Consider the following 21,372-nt stretch of genomic DNA (forward strand, 5'->3'; position numbering starts at 1 on the left):
CGTTCTTCCTCGCAAAAGGGTTGAATCACTCGTTCCTCGCGGTTCCCTCGGTCGTTTACACGCCGGCCGCGAGGGATCCACTTCCTTTTATGACGCGGCGTTCAGTAGCCGACGTCATGACGACAACCCAACCCGATCTGTCAATCAAGCCCCAAGCATGAATGAGGATTCGTCGGGGGCGTGATTACCTGTTTGGAACCAGGGTATATAATAGGGCTTTCTACATTTGTTCATTGCCCTGTCGTGGTTCTAGCTTGTCTAGTCACTCAGTGCTCTTGTATTCTGTTAGTTTCTTTGGTTTTGACCCGGTTTGTCTGTTCTACCTCGTTTACCTCTATTACCCTTTGACTCGGCTTGTCTCTCGCTTACCTGCTCTCACGTTCCCTCGACCTCGGCTTGTCTCTAGACCATTCTTTACTTACTACTTACGTTAGTCCGGCCATTCTAAGGTCGGGTATACGTACCCTGTACCTGTTTGTACTCTGCGTGTTGGATCCCTGTCCCGATCCTGACATTACGACAGGGCCAATGGATCCTGCAGGTACAAACACTCAGGTTGGTCCTTCCGATTCTAGATTTGATGCCATGGATCACAGAATGGACCAGATGGCTCTAGCGCTGCAAGCTTTATTATCTCGATCTAGTAATCCACCGGAAGAGATGCGAGCCACGTCCATCTCCTCTGTAAGTTCAGGTCTAGAAGTAGCCACTGTAGGTGCTTCTTCCCGTATTACACCTCCTGTACGTTATGGTGGTTCTCCGGAGAAGTGCCGTGGTTTCTTAAACCAAATTGGTATTCATTTTGAATTACAACCTCGCTCTTACCCTACAGATAGGGCAAAGGTTGGATTCATTATCACACTCCTCATTGATAAGGCTCTGAGATGGGCCAATCCTCTGTGGGAGAATGATAACCCGTTAGTCGCTGCTTTTAGATAACCCGTTTGTCGCTGCTTTTAGAAGAACTTTTGACCCTCCAGGTAGAAAGGTCAATGCAGCTAGATTACTATTGCGCCTTAGACAAGATAACCAAACCCTTGTGGATTATGCACTAGAGTTCAGGTCTTTGGCGGCAGAAGTTAAGTGGAATGAACAGGCCTATATAGACGTATTTGTAAACGGATTATCTGATGTAATTCTAGACGAGGTGGCTACTAGAGAGCTCCCTGAAAATTTGGAGGATTTAATTTCTTTTATTTCTCGTATTGACGAACGTTTAAAAGAGAGACAGAACACTCGAGATAATATTCGTAGACCTTCCTTTAAACTAGCTCCTTTATTTCAAAGTCCTCAAACCACGATCCCAGTTTTTTCTGAACCTATGCAGATAGGCAATACTCGCCTCTCAGAAGAAGAGAGACAGTACAGGAGAAAGGAGGGGTTGTGTATGTATTGTGGAGTAAGAGGGCACCTTCCCCTAAATTGTCCTAATCGTCCGGGAAACGCTCGCACCTAAGTTTCTCTAGAGGACAGGCCTTGGGTGTTTCTATTTTGTCCTCTATACACAACTATAAAGATCACAGGCTTTTGCTACCTGTTTCTTTAGCATGGGAGAAGGGAGTAATAAAGACTATGGCATTGATAGACTCCGGAGCTGCTGAGAGCTTTATTGACCAAATTTTTGTTTCTAAACACTCTATCCCATCTCAGCTAAGAGACACCCCCTTGGCCGTTGAGGCCATAGATGGTAGACCATTATCTGAACCTGTGATTTCTCATGAGACTATACCTGTTATTTTGACTGTTGGTATCTTACACGAGGAGGGTATATCCCTTATGCTTATCTCTTCCCCTTCTGTTCCTATAGTTCTGGGGTATCCATGGTTAAAGAAACATAACCCTATTATTGATTGGGAGCTAGGGGAGATAACTTCATGGGGTCAGGGTTGCCAGGACAGGTGTTTACAGAAAGTCTCACCACTTTGCGTAGGTAATACACCGGTTAACTCCACCCAGTCTACAGACTTACAAATACCGTCTCGGTATATAGATCTAAAGGCAGTCTTTGACAAGAAGAATGCTGATACTTTACCTCCACACAGGTCCTTTGATTGCAAGATTAATCTTCTACCTGGTACTATGCCTCCGAGGGGCAATGTATATCCTTTATCCACTAAGGAGAACTTAGTCTTAGAGGAGTATATCCGTGAGAATCTAGACAAGGGATTCATTAGGAGATCATCCTCGCCTGCCGGGGCCGTTTTTTTTTTTGTGAATAAGAAGGATGGCACGTTAAGGCCTTGCATTGATTACCGAGGTTTGAATAAAATAACTATCAGAAATGCATACCCAATCCCTTTGATTACTGAGCTCTTTGATCGTTTAAAGGGTTCCAAGATTTTCACCAAGTTAGATCTCAGAGGGGCGTATAACTTGGTGAGAATTCAGCAGGGAGACGAGTGGAAAACAGCGTTCAATACTCGATATGGGCACTATGAGTACACGGTAATGCCTTTTGGGCTCTGTAATGCACTGGCAGTATTTCAGGATCTGATCAATGAAGTTCTTAGGGAATTTCAACAGGATTGTGTTATTGTATATTTGGATGATATACTAATACACTCTAGAGAAATTGAGACCCACCACAGACAAGTCAGAAGGGTATTGCGCAAACTCCTACAACATGGGTTGTACTGCAAATTGGAGAAATGTAGTTTTGACCAATCTCAGATAAACTTTCTTGGTTACGTGATTTCTGGGGAAGGCTTTAAAATGGATCCGGATAAACTCCAGTCTATTTTAGATTGGCCATTACCCAGGGGTCTCAAGGCCATTCAGAGGTTTATTGGATTCTCCAATTATTATAGGCGCTTCATTAAAGGATACTCTTCCATTATTGCTCCTATTACCAATATGACCAGACAGGGGGCTGACACTAAGACTTGGTCTACTGAAGCTCTCGTTGCCTTCAAGACACTTAAGGAACTTTTTGCTTCTGCACCAATTTTAGTTCACCCCGATACAACTTTACCTTTCCTACTCGAGGTAGACGCCTCAGAGACAGGTATAGGTGCCATCTTGTCTCAAAGGTTAGGCGTGGATAAACCATTACATCCATGTGGTTTTTTTTCCAAGAAACTATCTGGGACTGAAAGCAGATATGATATTGGTGACAGGGAACTACTAGCTGTTATCATGGCTTTAAAGGAGTGGAGACATTTATTGGAGGGGACCTTGCATCCTGTTACTATTCTGACGGATCACAAGAACTTGTCTTATATTGGGGAGGCCAAGCGCTTATCCGCCAGACAAGCTCGTTGGTCCTTGTTCCTCACCCATTTCAATTACGTACTCACTTATAGACCTGGTTCTAAGAACTCTAAGGCCGATGCTTTGTCTCGCCAACATGAACCTTCTACTATATCTGAGACGGTTTTGTCTTCTATAGTTCCCAAGTGCAATATTATCGCCAACACTAGCCTCAGGATTCATTCTCCGTTGCTTGCCGAGATTATGAAGCTACAACATCTGGCTCCTAGACAGAGTCCTGAGTCACAGTATTTTGTTCCTGCTGAACTCCAACTAGAATTGCTACAATGCTTTCACAATAGTAAGGTGGCTGGGCATCCTGGCATTCGTAAGACATGCTCCTTAATAGCCAAAGATTTCTGGTGGCCCTCCTTACGTAAAGATATTAGGGATTTCGTCGAAGCATGTGAGGTCTGTATGAAGACTAAACGACCTCAGACGCTTCCATGTGGGCTTTTGCATCCCTTGGAAATTCCCGAGAAACCATGGACCTGTTTGGCTATGGACTTCATTGTCGATTTACCTGTTTCTAAAAAACAGACTGTGATTCTCACGGTGGTTGACAGGTTTACTAAGATGGCTCATTTCGTGCCCTTACCTAAACTTCCATCTTCTCCTGAATTGGCTGAGATATTCGCTAAAGAGATATTTCGTTTACATGGGATACCTTCCGAAATTGTTTCTGATAGAGGTTCCCAATTTGTTTCCCGTTTTTGGAAGTCATTCTGCTCTCAAATGGGTATCAAATTGAATTTCTCTTCTGCCTATCATCCCCAGTCTAACGGAGCTGCTGAACGCACTAATCAAAAGATCGAACAATATTTGCGTTGTTTCGTTTCCGAACACCCGGACGATTGGGCTGGTCTGATTCCTTGGGCAGAGTTCGCACACAACAATCTCGTTTGTGATTCTACTCGTTCTAGCCCCTTTTTCATGAATTATGGCTTTCATCCCTCCATTCTTCCCTCGGTTTCTCCTTCCCAAGGAGTACCGTCGGTTGATGTTCATGTTGCCAATTTGAGGAAGTTGTGGGATCAGACTCGACAAATTCTTCTGCATAATTCCATGTTGTTCAAGAAACACGCTGATAAACATAGAAGGGCGGCTCCAGTCTTTGTTCCAGGGGACAGGGTATGGTTGAGTACCAAAAACATTCGCTTGAAGGTTCCTTCTATGAAATTCGCTCCTCGTTACATTGGACCTTACAAGGTCCTGACTCGAATTAACCCAGTTGCGTATCGTCTGGCTCTTCCATCTGCCTTACGCATTCCTAACTCCTTTCATGTTTCCTTGTTAAAACCCCTAATATGTAACAAGTTTTCCACCACTGCATCCTCTCCTCGCTCTGTTCAGGTTGAGGGACAAGAGGAGTATGAAATCAATTCCATCATCGATTCTCGTATCTCCCGGGGGAAGTTACAATATCTGGTTGATTGGAAGGGATATGGTCCTGAGGAGAGGTCTTGGATACCTCAGGAGGATGTGCATGCGCCTCGCCTCCGCAGGGCTTTTCACTCCCGTTTTCCATCTCGTCCCGGTTCCTTCCGCCCGGTGGGCGTTTCTGAGGGGGGGGGGGGTACTGTCAGGGTACCTGTTGTCTCTACCTCTGTGGAGGTGAGACACTTGGACGTTCTTCCTCGCAAAAGGGTTGAATCACTCGTTCATAAAAGGAAGTGGATCCCTCGCGGCCGGCGTGTAAACGACCGAGGGAACCGCGAGGGATCCACTTCCTTTTATGACGCGGCGTTCAGTAGCCGACGTCATGACGACAACCCAACCCGATCTGTCAATCAAGCCCCAAGCACGAATGAGGATTCGTCGGGGGCGTGATTACCTGTTTGGAACCAGGGTATATAATAGGGCTTTCTACATTTGTTCATTGCCCTGTCGTGGTTCTAGCTTGTCTAGTCACTCAGTGCTCTTGTATTCTGTTAGTTTCTTTGGTTTTGACCCGGTTTGTCTGTTCTACCTCGTTTACCTCTATTACCCTTTGACTCGGCTTGTCTCTCGCTTACCTGCTCTCTCGTTCCCTCGACCTCGGCTTGTCTCTAGACCATTCTTTACTTACTACTTACGTTAGTCCGGCCATTCTAAGGTCCGGTATACGTACCCTGTACCTGTTTGTACTCTGCGTGTTGGATCCCTGTCCCGATCCTGACAAAAAGGCCTAATGAGGGGGAAGTAACAGGAATTAAACTTATAAGAATAGTACTACTTAACACACCACTCCTATCTGGTGGCACATTAGATTACACGTGCAGTGCCCCAAATTTGAAGTAGGAGGACCAACCAAGCATCTTTTTCCATCTCCCGGTTCCTAAAATCGATGCCATATACATGTCCCCTGATAGGGGACGTAACAGGGATTAAACTGATAGGAATAGTACTACTTAACACACCTTATAATAACGCAGAGAGAGGCAATGCAGAGAGAGGAGTCTGAAGAAGAGGAGTCAGAGGAGGAAGGTGGCTTTGAGGAGGTGGAAGACCAAACACAGCAGGCGTCCCAGGGGGCTTGTTGTCACCTTTAGGGGACCCTTGGTGTTGTACGTGGCTGGGTGGAGGAAGAGACCTTCAATGACATCAGTGAGGACAAGGAACTGGACATGGCTAGCTTGGTATCCAACCTTGTGCAAATGGGGAGTTTGTGGTTGTGCAAATGGACTGTTTGCGGTTGTTTGCGGTGCGTTAAACGGGGAGTTTGGTCTGTCACTGTGAAGCGGGCATAACCCTTACACTACCTGATTGATACAACATCATACCTGATGTTTTAAAGCACGTTATTCCAAACAATTTAGGAATGTTAGGTGATTTGTGTCCTTTATGGATTAAAACCAGACTCTGCATCAACTATGTAATTTTCCATGGAAGTTTTTCCATGGACCCCCCTCCGCCATGCCACAGTCCAGGTGTTAGGGCAGCACAAAACCAGGATACACCACTGTATACACCACCTTTTATAAAAAGTTCTGCAGCTATAAGCCATAAGCACAAATATAAAAAACAAATTACCTCACAAAAACTCTGTAATATCTAATTCAGGCTTTATTTTTATTTAACATTACTATCCTGGTAAAAAAAAAAAAAAAGTTGTAAAAGAAAGTTCCATAACTGATTTGCGATGCTTATCAAACACTAGAGGATCTGATATATTGTGACAACTCTTTTAGTTTTTCTATGGGCAATGTCCTAAATATATTGTTTCCTAAATAGAGACTGTTTAATAATTTAAACGAACAGACCTACTTAGTTTCTTAAAATGTACTTTGTGTTCAAAATAAGTCTTAAATATTAACATTCACACGCTTAAATGGTCTGCGAAAATATGCAGCACTGTTGCACGTAGTAAGTAACGGTTGTTTAATAGACCAATAGATAGTTAAAGCAGCACTGTTACTTTGCAGTTTTGTTCTTAAATTCTTCTTTTTTTTTATTTTTTTGTCTATTTCTCCTTGTTTTATTTTTTTGAAAATTCAGTTTTTGTAGTTATACATAAGAAAAAGTAGAGCTCAAGCAAAATTACATTTCAGTTGCTAAACTAATTTTCCAACACTCTATAATTAAAAAAAATCCCCCAAAAGGGGAAACTGCAAACATCATGGTGCAAGGAGAACAAAATGGCAGCAACTGGAAATTAAAGTAAGTGAAAGTAAGTGGTTTTTTTTTTTGTTTTTTTGATTAAAGGTAAACTCTGCTGCACAAATAATCAACAAATAAAAATCACTCTTTAGTAGATAGACCGCAAATGGAAACATGTCTGCATTTATACATTTTTTTAATTGGGGTGTATCTAAAACCATCTAAACAAAGCTACCGATCTCTTGTCTGAAGCCTTTGCAAGTCCTCTATGTGGCTGTCCAATCACTGACTTCCAAATGCAACACAATGAAAAGCCTTTGCAAGGCAGGTGGTCTGAGCAATTGCCTGCTTTGTGTTTAGCTCCATTGAGCTAAACAAACCAAGAAGTAACATGACCTGTTGTCTTCTTAAAAGTCTGTGGATGTAACAAGGTTAGTTTATAAACATGTCAATTTCTATAATTTCTATTGAAAAAAAGTTGAAGTGCCTTAGGTGCCTGGATGGTGCCTTTAACTTGTATAAAGTTAATAATACTAATATTGTTGCATTATGCACACTGTTATACCTTCAATAACGGCTGAGGGAATAATGAACTGTTCCAATTGAAAGGAACATTCCAGGCACAAATACAACTTGCATTTTTGTGTTTTTTCAATTACTAAAGCCCATATTTTTGATTTTTTGATTTTGTATATTTAAATATTTTTTTCAAAATAAATAAACAAATTAATAAATAAATGCATATTTTACAGTATTCTACAATTTCTCTGGTTCTAAAATGTTCCCTTCCTGCTGGTATAGTGAGGGGATGTAATGCGACATGTTCCTTTTTATCTTCTCACCTAAACCAGAGTGTTTTTCCAACAACACATTTGTCCATTTCTTCAGGAAACAGTAACGTTTTTGGGGATTTGTAGTTCAACTAATGACTTTAGTAAACCTATAGCCAATACGTGGAATTTACAGGGATTTTAAGGTCAAAACAGAAAACCTTTCCAGATACTATCGCAGTATTCTGACTATATGATCACTTCCATGTCTAGGCAGGACTAGCTGCACAAAATGTATTGCATCTACAGCAGCTTAAAATGTACATTTTTTTTGCAATGGTACTATAATAGCAAAAATAATTTTAAGAAAGTAAAAATAAATTTGAGAAAATTCACATTTATTGTTTAGATAATATCTAGGATGATCTCCCTTTTATCAGTATCAAAAACATAATTACCATAGGCAAGGATTTTCATGCTAACTAAATTAGAAAACCCAGTTTTCACATCAACTACAGTCTAAAAGATATAGATAATATCCTCAATCTATTTCCTACTTTAGATCGGTAACGATGTTACTCTTTAAACGTACATCATTCGGATAACGTCTAAAGTATTACAATACTTTATCCATATATATGTAGGTCCACAATACAATGATTAGGATATGCTCTACCTACAGACTACTCTAAACTCTAAATAACTCTGATCTGAAGCTTAATACATAATTTTAAGAAAAACATGTCTAATGTTATAAAAGATCTTAAAGTCACTGTAAAAGCAGAGTTTGGAACACAAAACATTTTTAGTCAATTAGCTTCCCCTTTCTTCCTGTAGACTGCCAGTCTTGTCATATGTTGAATAATTGGACTAATGTGTCAGTACATCATGCTTAACATTAACTTTTAATGTACCTAAAAGACTGTTTACATATAAATTGTGTTGTTATGTAGCCATATTTTGCACTAATATTCTCTATATCAATATGCAAATAAGACTAAAGCTCATGAAACACTCCATTAGATCGTTAATGCATTTGAGAAGAAATATTTTTCCTTTTTTTAATGTGAGTCTTCTTGCTACTTTAGCCCTAAACTACACAGTATGAAAGCACATTAAGGGTAGCATATTGCTGCTGTCAATGTAATGGTCATTAATGACCACTTCACACAATATTAGCAGCCAGAGGGTTTCTCATCTGATCCTACTTGAAGTAAACATTATATTCTATTGGAATTTAAGGGGACATACATTAATAGCACCAAATACCCCATTATATTACTCAATATACTGTTTGTGCATTTGCTTTCAAATAAATTGTGATCCATCCAAATTTTGGATAATCACCAATAGGTCCAAAATCATGAACCCAATTGAGATGAAGTGGTTTGCTGAAGTTAGCAGTCCTTCAAGCCTTTACTATTTCTTTAATTGTAATGATATTCTCTGGTGTGTTGTTCATGTCAGAACATTGGGGGCATCTAACCAGAAATGCAATTTATCTGGTTTGATTATGCAAGTCATAACTCCATGAATAGCGGACATGCTAATTATTCTGTTACAAGATACAAATGTTATCTGTTTTTTACATCTATATATATATATATAAAAAATAAAAAAATATTTTTTAAGTTCTTCTCAACTGTAAAGTAAAGTTAGGTCTAGGGAGGATTTTAGTAGAACCTAGAATACAAGTAGGTGGATGTAGGGTTTGGGGGGTTAATGTATTCAATGTGCTGTTGACTGTAACCAATAATTCTCATAATTCCAAGTAGTCAATGGTACCAATCAAAGCTATACACTTGACATGATTTTAGTATGTATGCATCACTGCATGTGCATCTGTCCCACACTTTGGAATCCTGTAATCTCTATTTGGGTTTGTGAGGAAGAAGCACTCTTCACGTAATTATACATTTTAATATATAAATACATTTAAATACATAAAGGGAATAAACACAGTAAAGTAGGAGAGCATATTTAAAAGAAACTACCACAACAATCAGACATAGTCTTAAATTTGAGGGGCAAAGGTTTAAGCTGCGGTAGCTTGGGGTTACTAGCGTAGATTACAGTGTCGTCTGTATACATGTGTACAGTTGAGCATTTGCAGACGTTAGGCAGATCATTTATAAATAATGTGAATAGCAGGGGGCTGAGTATGGAGCCTTGGGAACACCAGACGTGACTAGAAGAGGGAGGGCAGCGCAGTCAGAAATGGCCACATATTGCAATCGGTCTGAAACATACAATCGAAACCAGGTTAGTGGACGATCACCAATGCCTGTAGACAACGGTTGGTAAACAGCTTGCTCTCCAGCTGTTGAGAAACAGCATCTCCCGTGATGCTTTGTCTGCATACATATTTAAAAAAATGAGTTATGTTAATTTTAAATTAATTATTAATTCTCTGGAAGGCCTGGAAATAATAACACATTCAACCACATATGTGGTATATCCAACCAGTGAATCTCTCTAACAGTTTCAAAGCCATTGGCTAGACACCCAAAATGGAGTCAGTTTTATGTTAGACTGATGAATAATAGATAAAGTGTCTGTTTTAAATACAAAAATAAATAACACATCTTTTTTTATTAAAGTGATCTCTTGGCAAATAAATTATTTAACCCCTTGAGGATCACAACCTGGTCCGTAAGACCCTTTGCTAATACAAAATATCCTTTTTCATTTGCAACTCTGTTCTGCTCTGGATTTGTTAAATTAGTTGTATATTCCATTCTGAGATAGAATATTTAATGACTGGTTTATTGTTACTCACATTTACATAATTGGTACACACATTGTTAATAAATCTATCCATTATGAACAGAATAGCAAATGATGAAAACTAACATTTAATAGAATATATATTTTAGACAGAAATAACCAATGGATATACCATGTTGTTAATACAGGATCACAACTTTTCCCTGCAATGAATTCATTACTTTGTCAGCTCAAGATATGTCTCAGCTTTCAAAAATTACTGAAATTCTTTATTAGACTTGAAATCACAGAGTTTAAACTTGCTGAGTGTGCACTTATATAATCACAAGCTTTTGCAAACTTGTCAAGCTGTCAAAAAGCTAGCTCTTTTTTTATTCAACAAACTGCTAATTACTATCTAGCATGTTTTCTCTTTTTAACATTGCACACGAAGATCGTAGCATCTTCCAGATAACAAACCACCACTGATTTTAAACTTTAAAAAAGTGCATTATATCTTTATACATCTTAAATGTGCAGGTGTCTGAATCTTTGAATGATGGTATTTTGTGCTTATTGGTTCTTCTTTTTACTCCTGTAGGGTTCTCATTGTGGATATTCTGTTTACTCATGCAATAATTGGTAAAATATAATGCTTTTTACTAAAGACTAAAATACCAAAAAGATGCCAAAGTACTAATCACTGATGGCAGATAGGCCAGACGGACCACACTGGTAACTTTAATAATCATTATCATAATGAGGTTTACAAAAGAAGAGTAATTAAATGGTTTATGGGGTGTCACAGTCATGGCTAACCTTTAGGAGCACATATGTTTGTGAAAGAAACAAACAAAAAACATTTCCCAGTAAGCTCAGCCAGAACATTTGCATGTCTAAAATTAGCCATTGTTTTTAAAGGATGAATGAGTGGGAATTGGAAAAAAAAACAGGATCTTTGTGTTGGTAGCTATATGCCATTAATTATTGTGAGAATGTATTGATGGGTTCTAGAGGTAACAAAATATACCATGATCACAAGACATAAACCCAAGATGGCATTATTCTCTCTATATGCACGCATCTGCTATATGTATCTTACATGATTTCCTTAAAGTTATGGTCTCTTTATTACAATATCTTCAGTACCCTCAATAACTATTATTTTTACCATAAAACACAAATTGTCATTTTGTATCCTTTCACTATGTAAAAAAAATGTAACTATGACAGAGGCAATATGTTCCCAGTGTATCATGTGTAGTCAAAGGATATTGATCACTCAAATATAACTAATTGTAATACACTAAGAAGGTCAAGAGTGTTCTAAAACCAGAATTACAAAATGCACTAATATTTTGGAGCCTAACATGTACAGACATGAAGGAACATCCGGTGTAGATGACCCAATGCAAAAAGCTCACAAGGACAGTTTCTACTGACTTTAACTCTTCAATTGAGTCTTAAAATAAATATAATTTTTGAGTGCTTTCTTCAACACAGTGATTTTATGAAGAAATGAATAAACCTCTTGGTTCAAGGTCAAAGTTTGGAGATTGAACTGATTTATTTTCAATCTCTACAGAGTAGACATTCTCATTCTGCCATATTCATCCCATGTGTAATATTACAGAAATAGGTAGATATTTACCTATTCCATTTTAGGTGGTTTTCGATTGTAATTGAAAAATTCCATTCGAGACGAAAGGTTTGCAAGAAAGATGAAAACCTTCTTTAATAAAAGAATATCTTGAAAACTATTTACTAAAATGACAATGCTTGTGAGTTTGCTTTTTCTAAATTCAATTATCTATTTAACTTAGTATATGACTAAGTTTTTAATTACTGAAAGAGACTAAAAGGTTATTTTTGTTGTTTAAACATATATGTTATAGAGAGGTTGGCTAAAGATTCCAAGCAGTGCCAACACCACTATTAAACCTGGAAACTGGGAAACTGAATGTTTATTTTTTTGTTTTGTTTTTTTAAAAACACTTCACAAAACTGTCTCAATTAATTAACTGGGTTTTTGTTTTTTGGTTGAGTTTTTTTTGTCTTTCTTAGAAGGAAAACAATATACCAGATGTTTCAAAAATGCAAGCAGTTTTTTGTTTTTGTTAAACTATCATCAACTCTAATAAACAAAGCAAAACAAAAAACTAATTATTGTAAAAAAAAAAAAAATATGGGTTTATTTACTAAATTGAGGTGAATTGTTAAGAGGGAAGTCTAAAATAGCTTCCTCGAAAGCTCCCCTAGCCTTTTGTCCCTGGCTAATAAACCACAATTCACATTTATGTGAATAAACCTGCAAAGCTGCTGCTCTTAAGTGACAGTCAGTGTGCACAGCAGCTGACATAAGTAAAAAAATTAAATAAAATAATCTTCCATAGAAGATGAAGAAGGAAACAAGCATTTTTCTCCTCCTGGGGCAAATTGGGTGAAAGTTCCCTCTCTCGCACCTCACTCACGCATTACGTCACATCCATCTGAATTGATCCCACTTGTGTCAATCACAAGCCAGATGTGCTAAAGACTTTTCAACAGTCGAAAGTAGGTATTCTGCTGTATCTGTGATGTGCGTTTGTATTATATCCATCTTTAGTGTATCTTACAACCCCCCCATTGTCTGTATCTTATACATCCCCCTCTTCCTAGTCCATGAGGCCATGCTGCAGAGTCAGTGGCAGGAGCTTGGTGTGTACACCCTCCACCGGTCATTAAGTACTGTGTCCTTAGGCCCGTGTACTCTAACCACTTGTGCTGTCTTAAAGTAGTGCCAGCCATAGAGGATAATATGTCAACAAAGAGGCCTTTGCCTGTTTTAGAATTTCAGTTTTTTACTAAGTTAATAGATTCAACTACTCTAAGCATACATATTGAAGAGGGAACAACAATTGTAAATAAAAATTCACAAGAAACTAGAATAGTAAATACTACTTCTCTCATGTACATGCCTAGAAGGTAAACGTATGTATTCTATTAATTTTTCACCTAGTCATGGTTCTCTCACATTCAACTTTTATTCTGATCAATATGCTTCTTTTGAAACTTTTCTGTAGACAACTTATCGATAATGGCATGGCAAAATTGAATAGTTCCCCAGCAGGCGTGGCATTGTAGGAGTTTTAAGATGGGGATCTACCTTTTGGCCATTGTTTAGTTCCACCACTGCTTGCATCATTTATTTAATATATAATTAGAAATTGTTCATCCAGTGTTATCGAACCTTTTTTTATGTGAGTAACAAACTTTGGAAACCACAAATATAAAGCTTGGACACTAAAACAGTACATGATATGAGCAATTCTTATATAGCGAAGGTAGTTTCACACACAGCTTAGGCATTCTTATTAGATATTGCTATTTTTAATTTAAAATTACCAATATTTTAAATACAATAACAAAAGAGATGTATGTGTGTTTACCTGTAGAACAATCTGCACCAGTCCAGAGTGGCTCACAGCTGCATACACCACTATCTAGGAGGAAGGTCCCATGGCCGGAACACTGCTCCTGGCACAGTGCCAGTGCGTTTTCACAGTCCACTCCTCCCCAACCAGCAGTACAATGGCACTCTCCTTGAACACATACTCCATGATCAGAACACATTGGATCAAGGCAGTTCTCTAAAGAAGAAATTAAATCCAATACTGCTATAAATATTACTTCCAGGAAATACAATTTTATGATGTTAAAAGCAATTCTAATTATCTTGTAAAAGATCACCTATGGTATGAGTGGTTATAATCAATTTAGATTTCAAATTCACTGTTAGCATGCTACTGAAAACTACCTCTCTCGTCCTATGGCCAATGTAAAATGTCTTATTATATGCATTAGATATATGTGGCTTCATCTAAACCTACTCCATACCTGGATAAGCTCAGTTGTAACAGATAACAGAAGGTAGACATTTGAATAGAGGGTTGTTTTATCCTGGAGAATGAGGTTTTCGTTGAAAAATAGGGTTTCAGTCAAAAGAATCTGAAAATTCTGATGCAAATACATTGAATTGTCTTTATTATTAATATACTCTTAAGAACACATCATATACATACTGTATATACACATCTCAAATGACCACACCAATTGTTTTACTACCTACTTATACCACGAATATCTTGCACATACCGAAGGAAGTATTTTTAATTTGTAACATCAAGCTTCATCTTTTCCTGTAATCTACTATTAGTACGTGACTTACCTCCATTTGAAAAATGTACTTGCATTCCACTAACAGAACCCAAATGATATAAGCAACAAACATAACCAACAGAGCCTGAATGATATAAGCAACAAATATAACCAACTAACCCAAGTCTTGAACCTGTTCCTTTTAACTCTTTCAATGTAAATGTCATGTAGGTCTATACAACCTTGACAAAGGCTCTGTGAGCTGAAACACTTTGGCTCTGTAGCTAGTTATAAAGTCCTTTAAACAATGCAACTATGAATTACATGCTTCTTTTTATATTATACCAGCTTATTCTTCATTTATCAGACATCATAAAAGTGCTTTATATCCTTAAAGTAACTTACAAAAGAGAAGTGGCAAAGCAAATAAAAAGTAATTCATATAGTTCTTCCAAAGCTATATCAACCTTTCACTGACTGTGAAATAACTAATTCTAAAATAGAAAAGAAAACAGAGATTCTCAATATTAAGAACAAGAGATACTCACAATGTCAGACAAACCCCTCCAAAAACCTTCAACAACAATTGCAAACAGCGCAAGACTAAGTTAAATCAATCCATCTCAAAAAAGCCAGCATCGCATTGAAAAAACTTAAAGCAACTTCCTACTCCATGGGGAACAAAGCAACAAAAGTACTGGCACAAAGGCTCCGGGCAACACAGGCACAGGCACAGGCACGCATCCCATTCATAAACTCACACACCGGGTGCAAGATAATGCAACCAGCACAAATCTGCAACGAATTCGCACACTACTACTCCACCTTGTACAACCTAAAAGACCAAAGCGCCCAGGCCCAACCCACACCCACATCTATTCGTAACTATCTAGAAAAGATTGCCCTCCCCAAACTCCTAGCACAACACACAACATGCCTATCAGCACCGATCACCACAAACAAGGTGCTCGACCAAATAGGCAAAATGCCGCATAATAAAGTTGAACGGATACACCAACACTTACTACGCTACCTTCAAGGCTGAAATTGCCCCAGGCCTTACACGTTTCTTTAACGAAGCCACCCGACTGGGAACCTTCCCCGCCGAGTTCTTATCGGCACACATCATCACGATTCCTAAACCAGGGAAACCCCCGACCACATGCCAAAACTTCAGACCAATATCCCTCCTAAATGCAGATGCGAAACTCTATGCCAAAATATATGCAGAGCGACTCAAGACCCTATTGCCAACACTGGTTCATACAGACCAGATGGGATTTGTGGCAGGCAGACAAGGACCAGACAACACCAGGATAGTACTGGACCTATACAAAATACTGAAGAACACCAAATTACCAAGTGTTCTGCTATCCCTAGACGCTGAGAAGGCATTTGACCGCCTGAACTGGCAATTCCTTCAAGAAAACTTGCGGGCTTACGGCTTCCCAGCCCCCTTCCTTTCCGCATTTCGAGCCCTGTACAGTGTCCCTACAGCAACAGTACTCACCTCGGGATTTAGCTCAGAAGCTTTCCCCATCACGAACGGAACCCGCCAAGGGTGCCCACTCTCCCCTCTCCTTTATGTATTAGCCTTGGAGCCTCTGGCAATAGCAATTCGAACTAACGATTCCATCCATGGTGTACCAGTCAGCCAAAAAGACTACAAACTAAGCTTATTTGCCGATGACATACTCCTCACACTCATGCAACCACTCATAACACTCCTCTCCTTACACAAAGAATTACAGGCATACAGCCAACAGTCTTACTATAAGCTCAACATCGCCAAAACACAAGCAATGTGCCTCAACACACCAAAACACATGGAAACAATCCTGAAGTCCAGCCATAGCTGAGACTGGAGTGAAGACTACCTGGTGTACTAGGTGTCAAGATAACTCACAAAGAAAATTAGCTATTCCCCATTAACTACACAAAACGGCTAAAATATATAGACACCCAACTACAAGCATGGAAGAACCTATACCTGTCATGGGTTGGAAGAATAGCGGTGCTGAAAATGACAATTCTCCCTAAAATTCTCTACCTCTTCCGGACACTACAAATCAAAATCCCGCAAAGCTATATCACGAAATTACAGGCAACTCTCCTCAGATTTAGCTGGGGCGGCAAACACCCTCGAGTCCCCAAATCGCTGCTGTTGAGGAATGTGAAACATGGTGGTATGGGCTTCCCCAACATCAAAGCGTATTGCCCGTCCGTCATTCTTACGAATGTGATCAGTGCTCACTCGACCACATACACACCCCAATGGGTAGCAATAGAAAACACCTACAAATTCACAAAGTCACAAATTTCCAACTAGCACTTGACCCTAAAACAATACTACTACGATTGTTACCAGACGAAGCTCCGAAACTGATCAAGAAAATGATGTACCTCATTCTCGGCACAGTATCCATATTAATAGCTAGAAAATGGAAGACGACGGACTTGCCCTCCGTCCGAGAAATTGAAACAGAAGTGACATCAGTACTGGAGTACGAACTCACCATGTGGAACCAAGCAAAAATAGGGAAACTAAGCCCCCACACCGCCATGATGTGGCGAAACTATAGCCAACAATTCACGCACACCAACGCAGACCTTCCTAGGCCCATAGGTGAACCCACTTAAAGCCGCAATAGGGAAAACACCCTACAACCCAGCACCAATCTCCCAACACACCTTACCAGATTAACCCAAACCATAGGAGTCATGACTTTGGGACCCACCGACAGCCGCAGCCCGGTACCAAAGCTAAAACCCCCTCCACCTCCCTCCCACCCTCCCCACCAGTTCACTAAAGCCTCCTTGTCCCCCCCCCCTTCCCTGAAGTCATAACATAACGTAGCGTTATCACCCTGACCAATCTGATCATGATGCTACCTCCACACGTAGAAGTGAGCGGACGCCCCGACCACGGGGAGCTCCTTCCATATACACCACCCACAGCAACACCACATCTTTTACACACCTATCACCTCTACACTTTCAGCGTAGAATACACAATGAAAGTGTAGAGGTAATAGGTGTGTAAAAGACGTGTAAACCCCCTCTTCCCTTCTGTACCCCCCTGCTTAAATAATTTGTCATGAAATGTATATCAAAGATTGTACAACCCCATTATGCTCAAATGAAGCTTCCCTTTCTCTTCTGTACCCCATTTTTTTTTGTCTTTATGAAAATTAAAAAATGTCACATTGAAAAAAAAAAAAGAACAAGAGATACTCACAATGTGATATTCTTTGCAGGACATATGATTGCAAAGATGCTCAATAAAATCTCACACACCAGTATATTAGAAATGTTTTAAGAGCTCCTTTATCTGGCAGCAGGGATTAATCCTTTGACAATCAAAATTCTATATTTTGTGAAACCTCAAAAGGACAGTCTAGGCACCTGAATTCTGGGGCAAAAAGACTGTCCCTACAATGCAAACAAATTCTTTATTTTATTATTCCAGGGTACCCTGACTCTAACTAGCTAGTATAACAATCTAGCATTAGGAATAGAGTATTCATTCAGTATTAGTTGATCAATCTCTCTACTGCATGTTCAGCAGTCTTAGCTCTCCTTATATGATGGCCAGATGACTTCATTTTACATTTTATAGATCTTTCCATTTCATTTGACACCACTAACCACTGCATTTCAACTTACAAAAACCAATGTGGTTTGGATGACACAATTCTTGAAGGGGCAGTTAAGCACCATAATTAATGCAGCCCTCTCTGGTCAACATATGAACACTTTGGTGGTAACCAACATAACTTAAAGGACAACTGTCCTATCAAAATAATTATTTAATATAAAAATGCTTTCATCAAGTTTTGAAAGAAAATATATATTTTTAAATCGAAGTATATGTAAAAAAATGAGAACTAATTTCTACCTTTATTATATGACAGGGTCATTCAACCATATGCATGCACAGTGAGACAGACAGTGTTTGAAAGCAGGGAAGGTCATGGGTCTAAAATACTATACAATCACAGAAGTTCCCGTGTGTTAGTAAGGAACTTAGTTATTTGTATCACAATACTTAAAACCACCTCTACTACTACACTATAATGCTGGGGTAGGCAACCTTCGGCACTCCAGATGTTTTGAACTACATTTCCCTTGATGCTTTGTCAGCATTATGGCTGTAAAAACATTATGGGAGATGTAGTCCAAAACACCAGGAGTCCTGAAGGTTGCCTACCCCTGCTCTAATGGGTACCTCTCTCACCCACCTCAAACCATGCAAAAGAAAGGTTGAGGAGGACAAACCACCCCCAACCTATAGCATGGGGTGGTTTGTCCTCTTCAACCTTTCTTTCTTTTTGCAAGATCATGGGGATTAACTGTTGGTTTCTAAACACTATCCAATCAAAAGTGAATGTATATGGCTGAAGGATCCTGCCATATACTAAAGGTATGGATGTATATTTCTGTTTTTTTTTTTTTTTAACATCCTTCTGCCCTGTGTCATTCAATGTTGTTTATTGTCCAATCTCACTGTTTCTATACCATTAGAACCCATATTAGGATTGGTTTGATGACACTGGTTTATTTACTTAAGTGAGAATTAAAAGTGAATGTGAATTTAAGGCCAAAGTACCTAAACTTGAACCATAGCTGGGTTAGATAATGTTTCAAGTTTGGCTATGTTTACATTAATTTTTAAATTCACAGCTCTGGGAATCCCAGTAAATGAAAGAAGCATACATGGAGAAATAACAAGGGAAACCTTGGAATGAGAGGACCAAGCACCTTATCACTACTATGGGATAATACCGCTATACTTCAGCTACCTTCCAAAGGCAGCGCAGTAGGACCCAGAGAACAAGATAAATTTACACTGTGACCCAAAAAACATTATGTACATATGGCAAAGTGGAAGCTATTTGAGGGATATACCTTCTCGAATTTATGTACCATACCAATGTTATTCAAATGCTTTCATATTTCTGATTTCTGTATCTCTAACTAACCTTGGAAAAAAATGAACCAATTAATAAAAAAAAATCTTAAATTCACTTGGAATTTTCACTTTAGTGAAAGTCCTATACAATCAGGGTCCATACTACCAAAAGAACACTTTTTATTAGATTCTGTCTCATTCGCTATGTTCGGGAAATGCATCGGTTTATTTTGCTAGACTTTATTAAGTAAACTCAGAAATAGGACTTCAAACAGGAAAAGAATATAATAGAAACAAACCTTCTTCACATATTTCTCCTTTGTATCCAGGTACACAGTTACAGACCCCCATTTTACATGTACCATGACCAGAGCAGGTAGGATCAATACATTGCTCCTCTGGAACATCACATTCAGCACCTTTCCATCCATTTCGACATACACAGTGTCCTTTCTCGTATTCCCCATTACCACTACAAAGTACCGGACATGAATCTAGAAATACAATGAAGAAACAGAATTAGACCTAAAAAGAATGTATTTATTGCAATATCTGAAACACAGCTTTATATGTTTGTAAATATTACATATGCACTATATCATATGTGCATAATATAGTAAACAAGCCTCAATAGCAAGGCAGTAGCCAACCTCATGCTGATGAGTTGCATTACCAACGAAACATCTGCCCTTGAGTGGTTCACTGGCTATGCATCTCTTCCTCAGTTGTGTTTCAAAGCTGTTGTATATAGCAAGCATGAACGTCAATCCATGTTGAACTAATTTGCATGTATTGAATATATAAAATATATATTTACAAGTTCATTGCTATTCCACACTGTGAAATAAAATACCATTGCATGGTGTGACTGACACTGACACATTGGGTCATACATGCACCGGCCTGCCTAGACCTATATGCAGGGCCGGACTGGGAAAAAAATTCAGCCTGGGCATTTTTCAATCACAGTGGCCCGCTGAGAAGGGGGCGGGACCAGAGAGGGTGTGTTTTGTCATCACTAATGACAAGCATGCCCCCTCTCAAAGTGAGCATGATGGTTCAATGTGCAGAGCCCCGCTGAAGAGCTCTAGCATGAGAAAAAGGCCCTGTATTTGTTCTGCACAGCGCAAGCAAATTTAATAACATGCTTGCACTGTGTTTGCTTGTAACTTGTCTCTGGTGTCTCCATAAATGGGATACCAGAGGACAAAAGGTCCAGGAAAGTGTATCGTGCATGTGTTTGGAGCCTGCTTCTGGGATTGTGTGTGTGTAGAGTGAGCTGATTGTGGTGTGGTATTGTGTATTGCTTTGTTTCTAATTTTCTTTGTCTGTTAACTCACTGAGGGTTATTCGATATATTATATATGTGTGTGTGTGAGGGTGCTGTGTGTGTGAGGGTTCTGTGTGTGTGTGTGTGTGTGTGTGTGTGTGTGTGTGTGTGAGGGAGCTGTGTATGTGTGAAGGTGCTGTGTGTGTGTGTGTGTGAGGGTGCTGTGTGTGTGTGTGAGGGTGCTGTGTGTGTGTGCGAGGGTGCTGTGTGTGTCTGAGTGTGCTGTGTTTGTGAGGGTGCTGTGTGTGTCTGAAGGTGCTGTGTTTGGGAGGGTGCTGTGTTTGGGAGGGTGCTGTGTTTGGGAGGGTGCTGTTTGTCTGAGGGTGCTGTGTGTGTCTGAGGGTGCTGTTAGTGTGAGTGTGCTGTGTGTGTGTGTGAGAGGGTGCTGTTAGTGTGTGTGTGTGTGTGAATATGTTTGGGATTGTGTGTGTGGGGGGGTAGATTTCAATATATTAAATATGTATTACCTTCTTACCTTATGCCTGGTGTGATCTCCCCTTTAATGACTTTCATGCTAACTTTACTTTAGCTGCACTGACCGAGTTATGCTGCAGCTCATAGAAATTCATAGGATTTAATGCATTCTCATGAGAAGTATTGGACACACGCTTGGTGCCTGCCTCACATGTGCATCATGTCCTGAATGCTATGAGCAGCATTAGATTGGCCATCGGTGGAGGAAGCAATGC

The 21,372-nt window shown here is 39.4% G+C and overlaps 1 protein-coding gene across 1 annotated transcript in view; it reads right to left on the minus strand.

The window, feature by feature from the left end:
- The window catches only part of TENM1 (teneurin transmembrane protein 1), a 642,971-nt gene that overhangs the window by 211,156 nt on the left and 410,443 nt on the right, over positions 1-21,372 (minus strand). The window contains exons 12-13 of the mRNA XM_063432113.1: positions 19,653-19,847; positions 13,733-13,933 (exon numbers count right to left, since the gene is read on the minus strand). Coding sequence (XP_063288183.1) covers positions 13,733-13,933; positions 19,653-19,847 — 396 coding nt within the window. The remainder of the gene's footprint in view (positions 1-13,732; positions 13,934-19,652; positions 19,848-21,372) is intronic.

Source organism: Pelobates fuscus, chromosome 9 (genome assembly GCF_036172605.1).
Source record: "Pelobates fuscus isolate aPelFus1 chromosome 9, aPelFus1.pri, whole genome shotgun sequence".
NCBI classification, from domain to species: Eukaryota; Metazoa; Chordata; class Amphibia; order Anura; family Pelobatidae; genus Pelobates; species Pelobates fuscus.